This window comes from Chenopodium album, chromosome 17 (genome assembly GCF_948465745.1).
Source record: "Chenopodium album chromosome 17, dcCheAlbu1.1, whole genome shotgun sequence".
Classification (NCBI taxonomy): Eukaryota; Viridiplantae; Streptophyta; class Magnoliopsida; order Caryophyllales; family Amaranthaceae; genus Chenopodium; species Chenopodium album.
This window is the reverse complement of record NC_137850.1, coordinates 36,524,669-36,545,146: the sequence shown is the minus strand read 5'-3', so window position 1 is coordinate 36,545,146 and position 20,478 is coordinate 36,524,669. Positions and strand designations below refer to the sequence as shown.

General features: G+C 34.1%; 1 protein-coding gene across 1 annotated transcript; it reads right to left on the bottom strand.

The window, feature by feature from the left end:
* Positions 1-18,335: 18,335 nt before the first annotated feature.
* LOC145587872 (uncharacterized) lies at positions 18,336-19,763 on the bottom strand. The gene has a single exon (XM_081644539.1). It carries the CDS (start codon positions 19,503-19,505, stop codon positions 18,579-18,581), a length of 927 nt encoding a protein of 308 aa, XP_081500665.1. The 5' UTR covers positions 19,506-19,763; the 3' UTR covers positions 18,336-18,578.
* Positions 19,764-20,478: the final 715 nt, after the last annotated feature.

Genomic DNA, 20,478 nt, shown 5'->3' with positions numbered 1-20,478 from the left:
ATAAAGTAATTGAATTTGAGGTCTAAGTCTATACATGTGTCTAGAGATGCTGTATTTCATGAGAGGCACTTTCCTTTTCATGTTTAGCTTTCTGATTCTTCTTCTAGAAATTCACTTTTTCCTATTTTTCTTCCTTCAAACACTCTTCTTGATACAATCATACACAATAATGTTCCTGATATATTCAATTTCTCTAAGGAAATATACACTTCTGCCATACAAAATTCTTCTCCTACTTCCATTCCTGTTAAGTCTATTTCTGTTCCTGTTTTTCTTCCTAATAATCAGTCTAAAACCACTATTAGAAATTCTTCCAGACCAGTTAAAAAAACCCTTCTAGATGGACAAGTACATGTGTAACCTGTCCACCACTCACACCACTTCTCACTGGTGTAATCTTGTGTACTATAAAGATCTTTCTTCTACTCATAAAGGTTTAATTGCTCAGCATACTGAGATAGTTGAACCGACCACTTATAAAGAAGCTACTAAATCACCTAAGTGGGTTGAAGCCATGGAGGAAGAGTTACAGGCCCTTAAGGATAACAATACTTGGGAGATTGTTACTTTACCTTGTGGAAAGAAAGCAATAGGTAGCAAATGGGTATTTAGGTTTAAAAGGAATGCAGATGGGAGTATTGAAAGGTATAAAGCAAGGCTTGTGGCTAAAGGGTTTACACAAAAGTATGGCATAGACTACTTGGAAACTTTTTCCCCAGTTGTGAAGATGTAAACTATAAGATGCTTGCTTTCAATTGTTGTTTTAAAAGACAGGAAAGTCTACCAGTTGGATGTGAATAATGCATTTTTGCATGGAGATGTTCATGAAGAAGTATACATGAAGATTCCTGAAGGGTTTCAGTCTGCTCCTAATCAGGTTTGTAAGCTCAAGAAGTCTTTGTATGGGTTTAAACAAGCATCTAGGCAGTGGTTTGCTAAGTTGGTACATAAGCTGATGTTCCTTGGTTTCAAACAATCTAAAAATGATTATTCAATGTTTATCAAGCATAGTAAGGATGAAATGACTGTTGTCACAGTCTATGTTGATAACATTCTGGTGACAGGAGGTAATATAGACAGTATTACAGAGTTAAAGAGACATCTACATTCTACTTTTAGCATCAAAGATCTGGGTGAAGTCAGCTACTTTCTTGGCATTGAAGTTTCCAGAACTGAAGTTAGGTTTGTTATGACTCAAAAGAAATTCACAAAGGAGTTGCTGAAGGATTCTGGTATGGATTTATCAAAGCACACTATTACTCCCTTGCCTATTAATCTGAAGCTGTCTGCTACAGAAGGGGATGTTCTTTCTGATCCTACAATTTATTATAGATGTTTGGTGGGAAAGCTCAATTTCTTAACTAGTACTCGACCTGACTTATCATACACAGTTCAAGCTTTGAGTCAGTTCCCGAAGGAGCCTAGGACTTCTCATCTAGCTTCTCTATAGCATACCTTGAGATATGTTGTTGGCACAGAAGGTCAAGGGATACTACTAAGAGCTTCTGATCAACTTAAGCTTGAAGCTTTTTCAGATTTTGATTGGGGAGAATGTGTAGACACTAGAAGATCAATTATAGGATACTTATTACTACTTGGAAACTCACCAATTTCTTGGAAATCCAAGAAACAGTCTACAGTTTCTAAGAGCTCCTCAAAAGCAGAATACAGGACTATGTCTAATGCAGCCTCTGAGATAACTTGGTTAGTGAGACTGCTTGAAGCATTGGGTGTACAAAATCTGAAACCAGTGACTCTGAACTGCAATAATCAGTCTGCAATCTATATAGCTAAAAATCTTTTCTTCCATGACAGAACAAAGCATATAGAAATAGACTGTCGCTTTACAAGAGATAAAGTGATGGAAGGTCTAATTTCGTTGAGCTATTTGCCAAGTCAGGTTCAACTTGCTGATCTTTTCACAAAGGCGCTGCCATCAGTACAGTTTAATGAACTGTAGTCTAAGCTTGGAATGCATCCTGCTTCCAGCTTGGGGGGGGGGGGGGTGTGAAGCTACTTGATGATGACAGCTCAGACACAGCCACGTTAGACAAGGAAAATAACAGATTATGAAGTTTGTTATAATAGTTTGTTAGAGCTGCCAGCTCATCTGTAACAAACTCTTTTATTTCTGATTATTATAATTAAGCTATAAATATAGTCTTAGCTGTTGTAATTCATTACATTACACAATAATAAAATTTCCTTCGTTTCTCTCTCTAAACTCTTGTTCTTCACATAATTATGATAAATTGTATGTTTATCTACTACCTTATCATCCTCTTTTTTTTTTTTTTTTTTTTTTTTTTTTTTTTTTTTTTTTGTGGTAGTCCACAATTAGCTAGCTAGCCTCAAAATTTTTCTACAATTTAATGACACCACATTTAAATCATTACTATAAGTAACAACTTTATTTTTTAAAAAAGAATTGAATCCAAAGCATATATATACATCACAGTATTGGATTAGATGTAACAAATCATGGTACGTACGTAGAGAGTGCTTGCAAGTCGAAAGCAAAGCAGCAACTCTGATATCACATGACATTAAATTTGAATGTGATGCTTTTAGCTAGCTTGTCAGTTAGGGCATCCATCCATGGTGGACCTCACTAACAACACCATTAAATTCGAAGGAAACTAGATCATATACCACTATATATGCTTATAGTCAATCATCAAATTTCATCAAATCATTCAAATGGTTGAAGTTATTTCATCTAATACAATCATTGCTTAAGAAAGATATAAAAGATCATATTGAGATAAATTTGACAAAACTGGAAGTTTTTATACGCAATCGGTTGCACCTAGCTAGCTAGAGTTGGGCATCAAAAGGTATTTGTTTGCTCCTTGTTTTTAAATCTTCAAATGATTAAAAAAAAAAGTACCTTTTTACACCCAGATACATGTAAGAATATGAACACTTGAATAAATTAATACAGAGTGTTCATAGCATGCAAGAGAAATACATAAAGATTGAATATATCATAAATGTTGGCTATTTACCATGCATGCACAAATTCAAACAATATTTAATTAGTCTAAATACCAAGTATTTTTACTACCTTAGTTTCTTATTATTTAGAATATAAGAATTTTTTGTATCTCACAAATAATATATCTTTATTGCATATAATAAAAAATGAAGGTAGTATATGACTATAATTGCATCTCTTATGAATATGATTGACTCTTCAACTCAAACATAATCTTCCTTTACATGTATATTGGTCTTATTAGGCGTTCTCCTAAAATCAATAATTGATAATAATGTTTGATTTGTTAAGAGTTAATTAATTTAGTCAAGGTGTGAATGTCCACACTCCAATTCTTCATTGCATTTAATGTAGTAGCCAACCCTAATTGCCACCCTCTAAGGTTATAGCCCACAATGTAATAGTGGTTCTTACTACTATAAATAGCCATGTAATTTCACTTGTATGATACACAAAATATTACCAAGAGTAATACATAAAAGTAGTAATACTTCTCTTATTACCTTCTTCTCTTAATCCTCTAATTTCTATATATTTCATAACACGTTATCAGCACCATCTTCAATCAGGTATACTTATACCGATTATCCAATTTTTACAAAGATTCAATTTCCTTCACAAAATATATTTTGAGGAGTATGCTCTATAGTTGCCCATATGGGATCCTCTATACCAGAAACTCACAATATATTTCTCCACAAAATTACTCCACATAATTAGCCATGTTGATTAAAAATGAGGATATCAATACATACCTTATTTATGATACTTAGTTTGGTAACTCTCATGCATGGTTATAGAAAGTAATATATAATTACTTTTGCATGTGGAAATATTTTTTGTATGCATGTTAATAGAGTAAATTTCATGGTCACACAAATCATGTTTATACTTACTTACTTGTGCATAATTACTAAAATGAAAAAAAAAATGATGCAGCCTTTATATTTATTTAATTTTTAGATTACACACTTTTATGTTTCTTTCAGTTTTCGAACCCTTGACCTCATGAATAGATTAGGGTTCTCGGACCACTACGGCTTGCATCCCAGTGTGATACTTATTTACGTTTGTAAATATTAATAGTTTGATTACGATTATTTTATCAGTCTACTAGAACATTGTATGATATTTTGTACAGTAGTGTAAAGCTGAAACGGATAATTTACCCCCCCTATAAAAGGCAGATTACACCCCCTTATTTCACCATACAAACCTTATCCCCTCCTTAAACTTTACTCAAATTATCTCCTCTTCTTCTTCCTCCATTTACACCGGTCATACACCATGTTCCCCGTCAACAACCGACAACCACCACACCCCTTTACCTTTGAAGAAGATTTAAGGAAATTAAAACTATATTTAGTTTTAATTATGGCCCTAGTAGTTTTATTAATGGCAATGATGATTTTCATCATTTTACATAAGTAACGCTCGGTTTTTCGACAAAGGGAATTCATGCATGTAATCTCCGTAGTACTTCAAGTTTTTTTTTTGTCTTCTAGGTAGATTATAAGTGCATTTTGTTATAATAAATGTTTCTTTTGTCTTATCATTAATGTATGTCATTAATATTATTATTATTGTTGTTGTTAATGTTGTTGTCGGTGATGTAGTAATAGTAGTAGTATTTATTGTTATTGTTATTATTATCATTGTTATTGTTATTATTATTGTTGTCGTTGTTTAATAAACGTAATTATCATGTTTAATTTTAGCTTAACTTTATGTACATCATAATAATAACCCAAGGGGGAGAAGCAAATATGTTTTAAATGGATTATTATTATGATTACAAATTGATTACTTTAATTATCACTTGCTTAATTGGCTTAATAATAATTACATATTTGATTGTAGTTAAAATGGGAGACTTGATGAAAAGACAATTTGACGTATTAGACTTGTCCGGACATAATTATCTTGAATGGACAGTTGATGCCCAAATGAATTTGAAGGCTCAGGGATTGGAACATACAATCAAAGAAATTACCATCCCAGGAAACGAAAAAGATGCCCCTGCTCAAGTTAAAGTTCCAACTGATCAAGAGAAAGCAAAAGCTATAGTTCTCTTAAGGCATCATTTACATAACAGTTTGAAAACTGAGTATTTAATGGTGGAAAATCCCAGAGAACTATGGGATAGCTTGAAAGGAAGATATGACCACCATAAAAGGGTACTCCTTCCTTCAGCACAATTTGAGTGGACAAACCTGAGATTTCAGGACTTTAAATCTGTCAGTGATTATAATTCATCACTATATAAAATCGTATCAATATTGAGATATTGTGATCAACCAGTCACTGAAGTGCAAATGATAGAGAAAACACTCTCTACATTCCATGCTAACAACATTGTATTGCAACAGCAATACCGTGAAAGAGGCTTTGCAAAATATTCTGAGCTTATTTCTACATTATTGGTTGCTGAAAAGAATAATGATCTTCTGTTGAAGAATCACAACCTAAGACCAACTGGGTCTCAAGCATTCAATGAAACAAATGCTGTAGAAAGCTCAAATCCACCCGAGACAAATGTTGCTCATAGAGGTGGACGTGGAAAATATAATAATCGTGGCAGAGGTCGTGGAAATTTCCGCGGACGTGGCCGTGGACGTGGTTATAGCCGTGGTAGAGGCCAATTTCCCCCTAGAAACAACACTCAAAGGGGGCATCAACAAGGAAACAAAAATCAAGCCACCACAAAAGGAAAAGACACATGTTATAGATGTGGCATGACTGGACATTGGGGACGTACTTGTCGTACGGCCAAACATCTGGTAGAACTATACCAGGCTTCCATTAAAGGGAAAGAAAAACATGCCGAAGCAAATTATGTTAATGAAGAAAATGTCCCTGGAATTAGCCTTGATGTGTCTGATTTCCACATAGACAATGGTAAAGCTGGTGGTGAATATATCTTTGGAGAGAATAATCATGTTTAGATAATTCATCAATTACTATGATATGTATTATGTTTTCATTATGTACTTTTCTTGTATGTTTTTTTTTTTTTCATGTTCAAGTTATGTACTCTTAATTTTTCATCATTAATAAAGTAAGTCCAGTTAAATTATCTTAAACTAATCTTATACTTATTATTTTATGAAGATATGGATCTGCCCGAAGTTGGTTCCAAATTTCAATGCCTTTTGGACAGTGGAACAACACACACTATTCTGAAGGATAGAAAATATTTTTTAAAGTTAAAATTATTTCAAGCAAATGTTAATACCATTTCTGGGTCAGCCAAGCTAATAGAAGGTTCTGGAAAAGCTTGCATAATACTCCCAAATGGAACAAAATTAATCATTAATGACGCTTTATATTCGAGTAAATCTCGAAGAAATCTTATAAGTTTTAAAGATGTGCGTCAAAATGGTTTTCATTTAGAAACAATGATAGTGGATCAAAAGGAATATTTATGCCTCACGGCAGAAAAACATGGCAAGAAACATGTGTATGAGAAATTGCCAGCATATTCTTCAGGGTTATATCATATAGATATACGACCAGTTGAAATAAATTCGATATCTAACCAGAAGTTAGATAATAAGAATCTGCTAAATTTATGGCATGATCGTTTGGGTCATCCTGGTACAGGAATGATGCACAAGATTATAGCAAATTCAGTAGGACATTCAATTAGGAATGTTAAAATCCCTCGATCAGATGAATTAACATGCTCTGCATGTTCACTTGGCAAATTAATAATAAGGCCATCTATGAACAAAATTGCTACTGAATCTCCAACATTTTTAGAGAGGATTCAAGGAGACATTTGTGGACCAATTAATCCTGCATGTGGACCATTCCGATATTTTATGGTATTAATTGATGCCTCAACTCGATGGTCACATGTAAGTCTCTTATCCAGTAGAAATGTTGCTTTTGCAAAACTCCTTGCTCAAATTATTAAACTAAGAGCACAATTTCCAGACCATACAATAAAAAGAATAAGGCTTGACAATGCTGGGGAATTTACATCCCAAACATTTAATGATTATTGTATGTCGATTGGAATTGTTGTAGAACATCCAGTAGCTCATGTTCATACACAAAATGGACATACTGAGTCATTAATTAAGAGACTACAATTGATTGCAAGGCCATTATTGATGAGATCAAAATTGCCTTCATCTGCTTGGGGTCATGCCATAATACATGCGGCAACTCTAATTAGGTTGAGACCAACTGCTTATCATAAGTTCTCACCACTACAATTAGTTTTTGGTCGAGAACCTAATGTCTCACATCTAAAAATTTTTGGTTGTGCGGTGTATGTTCCTATTGCTCCACCCCAACGAACAAAGATGGGTCCACAAAGAAGGCTGGGAATTTATGTTGGGTTTGAATCACCCTCCATAATTAAATATCTTGAACCAATGACCGGTGATTTATTTACGGCCAGATTTGCCGACTGTCATTTCAATGAGACAGTATTCCCAGCCTTAGGGGGAGAGAAAGTGGACCCACGAAAGAAAGAAATAGAAATCATTTGGAATGCAACACAATTGTCAATGTTTGATCCACGAACAAATATGTGTGAACAAGAAGTTCAGAAAATTGTTCATTTACAAAGCATTGCAAATCAGCTGCCTGATGCATTTATAGATGCAAAGAAAGTGACAAAATCACATATACCAGCTGAAAATGCCCCTGCACGAATTGAAATTCCATCTAGTGATAAGATCATTGAAAATGAATCTCTAGCACGCCGAAAGCGTGGAAGACCACTTGGTTCAAAAGACTCTAAACCAAGAAAATTAAAAAGACCTGATGAGATCAACAACATTCCCTTTACGGAAGGTCAAGAAAGACAAAGTACAAATGAGAATAGAGAAAAAGATGATAATCCGAAAGGGGATGAACAAGATGACCATGACATCGATAACAATGAAACTTCAATAAACTTTGTTTCTACCAGGAATTATTGGAATAGAAATGATGTTATCGTAAATGAAATATTTGCATATTCCATTGCAATTGAAATGGCATCTGACGAAAATGATAGTGAACCAAGAACAGTGGAAGAATGTCGTTGCAGGCATGATTGGCCAAAATGGAAAGAGGCAATGCAGACAGAGTTAAAGTCACTCGAAAACGAGAAGTGTTTGGAAAAATAACCCTTACACCAGAAGGTGTAAAGCCAGTTGGATACAAGTGGGTATTTGTGAGAAAACGAAATGAGAAAAATGAAATTGTAAGATACAAGGCAAGACTTGTAGCCCAAGGTTTTTCTCAAATTCCAGGGATTGATTATGAGGAGACATATTCTCCCGTAGTTGATGCAACTACGTTAAGATTTCTGGTAAGCTTGACAGTCTCAGAAGGACTAAAGATGCGATTAATGGATGTAGTAACCGCATATTTATATGGGTCACTCGATACAGATATTTATATGAAAGTCCCAGATGGACTAAAATTACCAGAAAACCACAAGCCTAGACATTTACTTTCCATAAAATTGAAAAGGTCACTTTATGGATTGAAACAGTCTGGGAGGATGTGGTATAATCGTCTTAGTGAATACCTTATGAAAGAAGGGTTCAAGAATAATCAAATCAGTCCTTGTGTTTTCATTAAGAGATCACAATCAGGGTTTGCAATTGTTGCAGTTTATGTTGATGACTTGAATATCATTGGAACCCCAAATGAACTTGAAAGAACTGCAAAATACTTGATGAAAGAATTTGAGATGAAAGACCTTGGACAAACTAAATTTTGCCTTGGATTGCAAATTGAGCACTTAAATAATGGTATTTTCGTCCATCAGTCTAACTACACCGAAAGAGTGTTAAAACGTTTTTTCATCGACAAAGCGACCCCAACAAACACCCCGATGATTGTTCGGTCTTTGACTATGAAATATGATCCATTTAGACCTCGAGAGGAAAACGAGGATGTCCTTGGTCCTGAAGTACCATATCTAAGTGCAATTGGGGCTCTAATGTATCTAGCTAACAATACTAGACCAGACATAGCTTTTTCTGTGAATTTGTTAGCCAGGTTTAGCAACGCACCAACGAAGAGACACTGGAAAGGAGTAAGACACTTACTACGATATCTACGAGGAACAAAAGATCTTGGTTTGTTTTATCAATCAAGGCAAGATGCCACCCTCATCGGATATGCAGATGCTGGATATCTATCAGACCCACAAAACGCCAAGTCACAAACTGGATATCTGTTCACCTATGGTGGAACTGCAATTTCTTGGAAATCAACAAAGCAAACCTTAACTGCGACAACATCAAATCATGCTGAGTTGATTGCCCTTTATGAAGCAGGACGTGAGTGTGTATGGCTAAGGTCAATGATCGGCAATATCCAAGAAGAATATGGGATGAAAAAAGTAACTGAAAGTCCAACCATCATTTACGAAGACAATACTGCATTTATCGCACAAGTAACTGAAGGATATATTAAAGGTGATAGGACTAAACATATATCCCCAAAACTGTTCTTTACACACGATTTGCAGAAGGAAGGGAAGATAAATGTCCAACAGATCCAATCATCTGATAATCTTGCAGACTTGTTTACAAAGTCCCTACCTTCGAAGAGTGTTGAGCGGTTGGTCCACAAGATTGGGATGCGTCGTCTTCATAAACTATGTTAAAATCAGGGGGAGCATTATATGCACTGCACTCTTTTTCCCTTCGACCAGGTTTTTATCCCAATGGGTTTTTCCTGACAAGGTTTTTAATGAGGCAGTACACTAAAGCATATAGTAATATATTGTTGTACTCTTTTCCCTTAGCTATGGCTTTTATCCTAAAGGGTTTTACCTAGCAAGGTTTTAACGAGGCAACATATACCCTATTCTGTATGGACATTCAAGGGGGAGTGTTAAGAGTTAATTAATTTAGTCAAGGTGTGAATGTCCACACTCCAATTCTTCATTGCATTTAATGTAGTAGCCAACCCTAATTGCCACCCTCTAAGGTTATAGCCCACAATGTAATAGTGGTTCTTACTACTATAAATAGCCATGTAATTTCACTTGTATGATACACAAAATATTACCAAGAGTAATACATAAAAGTAGTAATACTTCTCTTATTACCTTCTTCTCTTAATCCTCTAATTTCTATATATTTCATAACATGATTGAACATTACATATATATGATATATATGGTATCTTTAACTCGATACTATTATCATTGCAAATTGGATCTATGGTTTTCCAACCAAAATATATACTCCTTTCAATTAATTAATAATATCAGAAGATTGTTGATGAGCAAAGTTAAGAAATCATGCAAAATTTTGTTTTTTCCTTTTTTTTTTCCTGCTTTTTAATTTTTAGAATTTTTTCTAACAAACCACTACAAATTAATAAGTCACCGTGAGTTGCAAGAAATTTAAGCAATCAAGGCCTGTTCAGATTTACTGAACTGAACTGAATTGTTTATAAAAGAAGGAACTTAGAAACTAAATTGAACGGAATTGAAATTAAGCTGAAGATAACAAGCTCTGAATTTGATGATTTAATCATATCCACATACATATACGCAAATTTTTCATACATGATTGGATACACCATGTGACCAAAGCTACTTAGTTAGGGGTTACTTGGTCAAGGATTACTCGATCGGTAAGGGATTGTTCGGCCAGTCAAAGGTTAGTGACTTCCAGGATATTGAAATTCATTGTAGCCCACTTGTGAGTGTCCCACATTGGAGAAAGAGGAGAGGTGGTTCCACTTTATAAGATAGAGGAGTAACCCCTACTATTGCTAATTGGTTTTAGTATGGAAGCTCCAAATCCTTATTTGTGGACCAAAATCTTCTCCTCCTTCTTCGAGTTGTCCAGTCCCATTTCATATTGTCTCAAAATTTAACATGGTATCAGAGCCTAGGTTTGTTGGGCCGTTCATAATTGGGTATTTGTCAAGCCACTGGTTAAGGGGCCTTTATTGGATGTTCATTCCCAAAGAGGATTTATATTGTACCTATGGGTGTGCTCTAATTCTAAGGACACTTACAAGTGAGGGGGAGTATTAAAATCCATTGTAGCCCACTCATGAGTGTCCCACATTGGAGAAAGAGGAGAGGTGATTTCACTTTATAAGATAGAGGAGTAACTCCTACTTTTGCCAATTGGTTTTAGTATGGAAGCTCCAAAGCCTTGTTTGTGGACCAAACTCTCCTCCTCCTTGTTCGGGTTGCCCACGTCCATTTCATATTGTCTCAAAATTTAACACATGATCAGTGTTTTAGTATGTATCAGAGTACTATCGTTCGGCCACACGTTGTAACCAGCCACATACAAAATACACTGTCACATACGGAGTATATATTATTCTGATTGTATAAACATTTCATTAAATTTGGTTCATAAAGTTTTATTTGCAAATTATATAAACTAGATGAAGCCCGTGCACGGTTTGTTTGAATTTTTAAAAATATCTTTTTATATTTATGTGCTAAAATTTGTTACATATTTAGATAAAATTCCTATCAAAAGATAATATTTTATATTTAATTAATTTAAACTTAAAAATATCATTCAAAAATTTTGCTTGCGTGGCTTTTGAATTAATTAATTCTAAAAGAAAATAATAATCTCTTATTTAATTGGCTACAACTAAAATTTATAATCTTACATGGTGCGCTAAGAAAATTAAATCCTACGTGGCTCTCTAAAACATTGGGAAAAAACTCCCCTTTATGTATATATATTAGATTAGATTCTTTAACGTTCAAGAAGATATGTAATAATCAACTGCACGTACGTACGTTATAAATAAAAAACATCATTCGATGAAATTCTGCCTAATTGACTCCAACTTTTCTTCTGTTTTTCTCCGATCCATCAATCTTGTGAGTAGTGAGAGCTTTGCTAGTTTCCAATATTTCATTCAATACAACTAGTTTTGGCCCTAACAATATCTTCGTAGGTTTTATTTTAATGGTAAGATGTAGAATCCTATTTAGACGCGATTCATCTTCATATTTATTTTCAATAATAATATAGCCTTTTATAAGTTATCGAATCGCCAACCTATGTAATGATAATATAGATCACTATCTTACATAATACTCCCTCCGTCCTTTATTGATAGTCATTTATGAACAATTTTAAGTCCCAAAATGATAGTCTTACTAGTGAAAACTTTAAGCTACAGACGGTGGTACCATGCTTGATACATACAAAAAACGCGGAAAGAACATGTGGCTAATTGTAAAGAACGTACAACTATTTTGTAAAGAACATATATCTATTTTGTAAAGAACAACTAAATGTTATTACTTTTTATTTATCTAAACAACATCTGTAATATTAATAAAGAACATCTTGTCAAAAAAAATATTAATAAAGAACATGATAATATTATGTAATAAACATTATTTACATATACCTGTAAGCGTCATTCGAAGTGCACCTACGTTAAGCATGTGTGAATATGCTTGGCACTCATAGGAAGTGGGAATTGACATAATACGATTAGGGACAAGGAAAGTAGGGAGCAGCCAACAAGTTTTTTAGGAACTTGTAAACCGTTCACGGATCATAAAAGACAACCACGATTAAGGGATAACGATAGGCAACAACAATTGACCCGTGAAGGTTACCCTCCAGTCATAATCCATGAGATTACTAACTACATATGGTTCGGAACCACGAAAGGAGGATCGGGGATGATGGTACGAAGTGAGTCATGGAGTTACATTCGCCCGTATTGGCCTCTACTCGATTCTTATAGTGAAAAGTATTCTTGCGGTCTCAAAGGCATGCAAACAAAGATTCCATTCGCTCCAAACTATTATTAAGCTAAATCGATTGAATATTAATGCAACATATAATTCTAAATATTCGTGGCCACTTTAATTAAACAACAAGATTAAAAAGGAACCTAAATCGGTTGTCCAAATCATCTTATTAGGCGTGATTTTCAATTACATATTCCCTTTAAACATGCAATATGGTGAACATAATAACAATAGAATAAACATTAATATTGGAAGCAATTTAACAATAATATTGTTAGTCAAATCAAATATAAATAACCCTAATCATGATACTAGCAACAAGAATAAAAATAAGAGTAATTAAGTGATTAATTACTCACTTTCCGCGTTTCCTTGAATTGCTTCATCATGAATAAATTGTTAGTAACTTCAATAAAAATATAAATCAAATTGAAACAATTAAATTAAATAAAAGTAGAGTTGATTTGGTCTAAACCTTCAGTTAACTCTACCTTTCACGCCTTGGTTTAAGGACGGAACCTCGGGTGTTGTATGGACTCCTTGGAGTGCTTAAGGAAGGAATGATGTAATTAGGAATACAAGTTTAAGGCTTAGAATATGAGAAAAGGAGAAGAGAATGATTTTTGGTGTTGAAGAGAAGAAGAGAGAATGATTTGGTGCCCCAAACTACAGAAAGGAGGGGGTATTTATAGAGGAAATGAATAGGGGGATGCACGGAACCCTAGAGCTGCAGATAAACCCTAATTTGATCGTCATGACACGGCATGTCTGCCGCGACACGGCAACGGGCACCGTGTCACGGTATTATCTACCATGGCGCGGCACAAAGTTTTGCCCTAAATACGTCCAAATTGATAAAGCGCGTGAAGAGTTGTACGCGGAGAGTACGCAGAAAAATCTCGTGTCACGGTAAAGGACACTGCGACACGGCACTGTCCACCGTGTCGCGGTGTACAGTTTTCCAAAAATGCGTCCAAATTCATAAGTGTGTGAGAAAAAAACGCGGAAAAGACACGGAAAAGCACCGTGACACTGTGAAAATTACCGTGTCATGGCACCATGCACCGTGCCACGTCAGATTTTCCCGCGACGCAGCGTTTTAGCTGCTGTGCGATAATCTAAGTTTTTTACGCGTTTTTAAAACTATGATAACTTTTGATATGTAAATTAGAATAAGGCATATAATATATTGTTGGAAAGATTATCAAGTCTACTTTCCAACCCAATTAGAATCAGGTCAAAATAATTTGTAGATTTTAATATATGGCCTTTTTAGTGAAAGAGTGTCGATTTTAGGCCGAGTTTAGTGTTTGGCTCATAACTTTTTCGTTTTAAATCGGAATTGGGCTTATGGTATATTGTTGGAAAGATTTTTGAAATGCCTATCCAACCAAATAATAATTGGATTAGCTCGGTTTTGTGATGTGGACACGAAAAGAGGAAAATAAGTTATGGTGTGGGGAAATATGCTAAGAATTAGGTTGGTTTATGAAATATGTTGAATAGAAATATGGATTAAGTACTCCAAAGATTAGATACTCAACCTGACCAATAATAGCGATAAAAGGTTATTCATTATCGGGTTTGGTTTCGGGGATACATTTTTAGGTGTCTACAGAACCCACCATAAATTAATGACGAAATTCAATAAACATTTCACAATAAGCAACGAACATAATATTACAAATAAAAGTACATTACAATGACAATAAAAGAACATGGAAATATGTTCTTTTCACTCTTTTTTGGTAAAAATATGTTCCTTATACTTTAGGTATGTGTTCATTACAATTTAATAGTATGTTCTTTTCACTATAGATGTATATTCTACATTTGTATAATATGTTCTTTCCGCGAGAAACGTTTGTACAATGCATGGTACAGGCGCCTCTAGGAACCACGCACTGTCTTACTTGTTTTTTTCAACTACCATTTATATTGTTTTTTTTATCAATATTCTCTCCAATTTTGTAAATTTTGCTTTTTCATGTACTTTTAATACTTTCTCTCTCTACTTTTTTTGCATACTCAATGTAAATTTACCTTTCCAGTGTATTTTACTATTTATTTTTTATGTTTAGGAAAAATTGAAAAGAATAATCCTACCTTTGACACATCTTCTCAAAACAATCCCACCTTTGCGTATTCCATAATTAATCCCACCTTAACACCTCATATTCTCAAAACAAACCTTTTTACCTTCAACCTGTTTTACAGGTTAAATTTTTTAAATTTTTTTTTTTTAATCTTCTTTTTCCACCTCACCCCCTTCATTCAACCACCATGACCACCCACCACCACTGAGCTGACCACCTTCCCACCATCACCACCAAACTGACCGCCTGAGATGCACCCCAGCCCCACCCCGCCACCTGAGCCACGCCCACCCAAATCCCACAAGTCTCCTGAACAACAAGCTCCAAGGTTTGAATCAGAAACCTCGTTCCCACCCATCACCATTGATTTCGTTTCGGTCAAGCTCCGATGTTTCGTCTTTGTTGTTTTTCCACGGATCGTTGCTCTGTTTTCCGAGCATTTCAACGGCGGAATTTGACAATATTCGGTGATTCACCCCTCATCCCACCTCTGAACTAAAATAGCCCACTCAAATCGTTGTTACTCAGGTGAATAAAGAAGACAATGGAGATAGCTGTTGGAGACTGAGTCGACTCAACTATCAACTCCGAGAACTCGCCAGTGAGTTGATTCCCCTGAATTTCCAATCCTTTTAAAGCGATCAACTCGGAAAAGCTAGGTGGGATGGGACCCATGACTCCATGAGAGCATTGATGTCGAGAACGAGCTCTTGGAGGTGGGTAAGTCGGGGACGGAGAAACGATGTGGTGGTGAATTGGGTAGGAGGGAATCAAGGAGGGCGGCTGGTCGGCTCAGTCTGGTCGTTCTGGCGGATAGCTGGGTCTGACTGGTCGGCGGCGGCTGGTCCGATGAGGGAGAGGGGGCTCTGGTAGGGGAAGGAAGAAGAAGAGGGTTATTTTTTTTTTAATTCTTTAATTTTTTTAAAAATAATTCTTTAATTTTTTTAAAACCCAATTAAAAAGTGACACGTGTCAAATTACCTTTTAAAACAGGTTACTAATTCAAACAACCGGTCATTAAATAAAAAAGGTTCATTTTGGGAAGATGGAGTTACAAGGTGGGATTATTTCTGGAATTTGAAAAGGTGGGATTATTTTGAGCAGATGGGCGAAAGGTGGGATTATTCTTTTCAATTTTTCCTTATGTTTATTAATTCCCGTGAAAATTGTCCATAAGGGATTATCAATAAGGGACGGAGTGAGTAAATTACAAAAAGAAATATAACAAAAACTAATGTGTATAACCAATTAAACCACATACTTCCTATGATATTATTAAACTATTACGCTTACTACCACACTTAATTAAACCTGGTTTTATCCATCTTATTCAAATAATATTCCTTAAAAATTATTTCATTTCAGTAAAATAAATTTTTATATACAAATACTAGTAACTTCAAAGAGAAAATATAATAGAAAATCAATCAAAACAATTGATTGATTAAAATAATTTAAGTTCAGTAAAATAATTTGATTCAGCAAAAAAAAAAAAAAAAAAAAAAAAAAAAAAAGGATTAGGATTATGATTAAAACCCTTAACTAGAAAGGGGAAAAAAAATTATGATCATTTGAAGTTGACCCTTGTGCGACCTTGTCTTTTTTCTACTTTTCTCTATGACTCCTCCTCTCCTTGTTAATTCTTGTTCCTTCTTCTTGGGATGATAGAAAAAATGAGATAATAGGTGAGAAATAAAAGAGTTTAATGAGATGATAGCAAGATGATAATAAGCTTCATTGATTAGTTTGCACCTTTGATCCCCTTTCTCTTTGCATTGATATGGAGGAGAAATATTCTTCATTTCACAGGAGAAATATACCTACGTGTTCCGCTACTTTCACATATTTACCGTCATGTAGTAGATCTCTTTCAATCATCAAGTTCAATAGCTGAACAAACATGTTTCGATCAAGTCTTAATTGAATTTGACATTCCGTCGGAGTTTATGTTAACAACCTATGTATAAATATTAAGTATTGCTTTTCAAAAAAAGAAAAAAAAAGTATTACTATTCCCTAAAAAAATATTAACTGTTTGTTATTATTATTCTCGGAAAATATTGCAAATTGTTATTATTTTTCTTTCAAAAAAAAAAGAAATTGTTATTAATTGTTATTATTATTAGTATTATTTATTTTTTTGAAAGAATTGTTATAATTATTAGAAATTATTAATTAATAATATTATTAAATATTAATTCTTAATAGTTTGAATTATTAATTATTATTATTGATAATTATTATTATTAATTATTATGATTAATAAATATTAATTACTATTAATATTAATAATTATTATAATTATTTAAAATTATAAATTATTATTATTATTGAATATTAATTATTATTATTATTGTTATTATTAATTATTATTTGAAAATAGAGCACAGCAGAGCAGATTTCTTTTGAACAGAGCAGATTTAATCTGAGCAGAGCAGAGCAGCTCTAAAGAATAGGCCTAAGACAGAATAATCCAACTCCTAAAATGCATTTACTATCTCTTAAATTACAAGATTATCTATCCTAAATGAGACTAATTTAATAAGTAGAGAACTCACTTAATTATTGACCTCTAATCTAGCATGGTCTCATTATTTGGGACTCCTTTCTTTAGTTGCGGGCCTCTAGTCCACCCTTTTAATCATTTGAGACCATTTACTATACAATCTTGATCCAATATAATTTTTATGAGTTGGTTATATTGTCATTACCAAACTTCGAGATAAAGAGCAAGCCAAAAGTAGCCAAGTAGGCATCTACACTTTGGGGGCAACATCAACAAATGTTAATGTGAGTCTCTTAATTAGATTTTTAGGGCTGTTGCTCTCTTAATTATTTTCATATTAGTGTCGTTTTCTCAAGTTTGTCGGCCTTTCTTTTGTTGGTACTGCTCTTTATATTTAGAGTTATAATAACTTAGAAAATGGGTATTCGGATTCAATATAGACTAATTTATTTTGACAAACTTTTCAATTCCAACGAAGTAAATTTATGAATTTAAAATTGTGTTTGATAATATGATTAAAGTTGATTGTTGTAATTTCAAAATGTTGTACGACTTATTATAATTGATAATATTATTTCTGCCAAAATAAAATGTTAAATAAAAATTCAAAAATCGGACAAAATCAGCAAATACCATGGTTGAATTCCCAAAATACCCCACTCCCCTCCCAAAAAAAAAAAAGAAAAAAAAAAAAAGAAAAAAAAGAAAGACAGTAAAAGGACAAAGCTGTTTGCAAAAAACTGCATAAAGCAATTTCAGCTGTTACTCTTGTATGAGATCTTTTTGGACCTCCCCTGCTGCCCATTTTGGCATCTAATTCCTACAATCCTTCTCACTTTTTACTTTAAATACTGCTTTTTCATCATTGCTTTCCTAATTGTTAACAATAGAATACTACTAAATGATTAGTTAAACTAATCCTTCTAATAGCTTGTCATTAAATTACAACCTGATAATATAATGTTATTCTTTTGCTCACATAAAGACTAGATCAATTTTCAAGAAACATTCATAAAATACTCAAATCAATGCATTTCATGACTTCAGAGATTGGGATTAAAACCCGTTTACATCATAGTTCGTCTTGCCTCCCTATACAACACAAAAATTAAACCGGAGGCATTCTAAAATAATCATTTTTTTTTTTTATGTATTTACTTCCTCTTTTATCAGCAGCAATTACATTCAACCAAACAAAAACTAAAGTTGAATTAAGATGAATAAAAATAAGAACAAATTAAAACTAAGATTTATTTTCTAAGAACTCTTACTAGCATATATCAGCAAAGAAAATTCAACTCTTTCTTGATCTTTTTGTACCAATTTTTCTTCCAACCAAAGCCTACTTTCACCTCCACTTCTAGTCTTGAACATAAATACTGCAGACCCTGAAACTGGATTGAAAAACCAGTCATGAACATCCCACATCAGATCAACAAGCAATCCGTCGACGAACACGGTCTGATTGCCTCTGAAGTTCCACTGCAACCTCCTAACTTTGATCACTGTCCGCTTGTCAATGCTTACATACAGAACAGGCTGCTTAAGCCTCTCATGATCTTCGCTACATCGGATCATAATCTCATGACTTATACCTGAATCACAAAACTGTGCTTTTGTAGAGTAGAGAGCGTTTCCTGAGTAATGTTCTCTGCGAGAAACGAGCTGCACTGATTTTGACAGCAACGAACTGTCAGTTTTTAGTCTCTTGGCGACGGCTTCATGAGCGAGGTCACCAAGAGCTAAGGTGAGTTCGGAGTTAACTACTACGACTACGTAGTAGCCGTCTACTGGTTCAGGGCCGGAATTGTATGTTGCAGACGAGAGATCCCAGTATACATCCACCTTTAAAGAGTCTACCTCGAACGATTTCTGGCCTTTCTTCTTGCGAAAAAGGCGAGAAAATGTGTTGAGCTTGAAAGAGGCTGAAGAAGGGTCATCACCAAAGTTAATGCTAAGACCGCCCTGGCCAAGCGGGTTCCTACACCATGTTACAGTAATCATGAACTGCTTTTGCTCGGAAAGGACGGCTTTATAGAGAAAAATCACAGCATTTGGAACAGAAGGTGTGAGATTCGGATTCGATAGGAGGCCCGGTTGGTGATCTTGGTTTATGTAACTCGAGCACGTTGTTTCGGATATCCGGACCGCGTGTTCGCTAAAACATGTTACCATGTCTCTCATCTTTGCACAATTTGATGAAATGAGAGTAAAAAAGATGGATTTCAAGAATTTATTTATGAAATTTAGGAGTAATTTTAGGTGGAGGAGTTAAGAGTTTTGATGAGAAAAAAAGGGAGTGATATTAATTTGATTACAAGAAAGAAGGAAAGGAGATCCAAGGAATTCTGACAAACACCATGTAAATGTATTTATTATGATATGTATTGCACCTTAAAATCTGTAAATTTGTAGTATTATGGAAGGAAAGGGAATAGAAGGTTGAAGGGGGATCCTTGAGTCTGCCAGTTCAGCTTATCTATATTTTTAAAAAGAAATGGAGGGGACCAATAACAGAATATTTTTTGAGTTTTAAAAGTTTAAATTATTTGTGTTAATTTATACTCTAGTAAAAAATGAATTTGAAGTTGTTTGGTTTAGTTCAACTAATTAAATTTTCTAGGAGAGCTAATGTCAAATTTTAGCCTATTTACCCGGGTTGTACAATTATTTTATGCACTTAGGAACTGAACTGAATTGAATTGAATTGAACTTAACTGATTAAAGCTAAAGTGAGCTGAAATGAAATGTTTATGAGAGAAGGAAATTAAGAGCTGAACTGAACTAATTGGAGCTGAACTGAACTGAAATTAACTTAAAGAGAACATACCCTTATACTCGTACTTTATACAAGTATCTAAAATGATGCTTATGACATGTGTTTATACTATGTACGTCATCTTAATTACTTGTGTGTGTCAGATTGAGAGCATTGTTTTGACCTTTTTTAGTACCCTTATGTACATTTGTAGACCTATTGAACCTTTCTATACGTGTTAATGAAGTACTTTTTTCGTTCCTTTTTACTTGAATTATCATACTCGTATTTACTATTGCATAAATGTAACTGTGAATATATTTAATTATATCGAGACAAATCTAAAAAGGTTTTCTGAGTTTTCTTGTATATGATTCATAACTAATAAGTAACAAAAAT

What these genes read in the sequence shown, in the direction of transcription:
- LOC145587872 (XM_081644539.1), bottom strand. Translation starts at nt 19,505, where the DNA reads ATGAGAGACATGGTAACATGTTTTAGCGAACACGCGGTCCGGATATCC.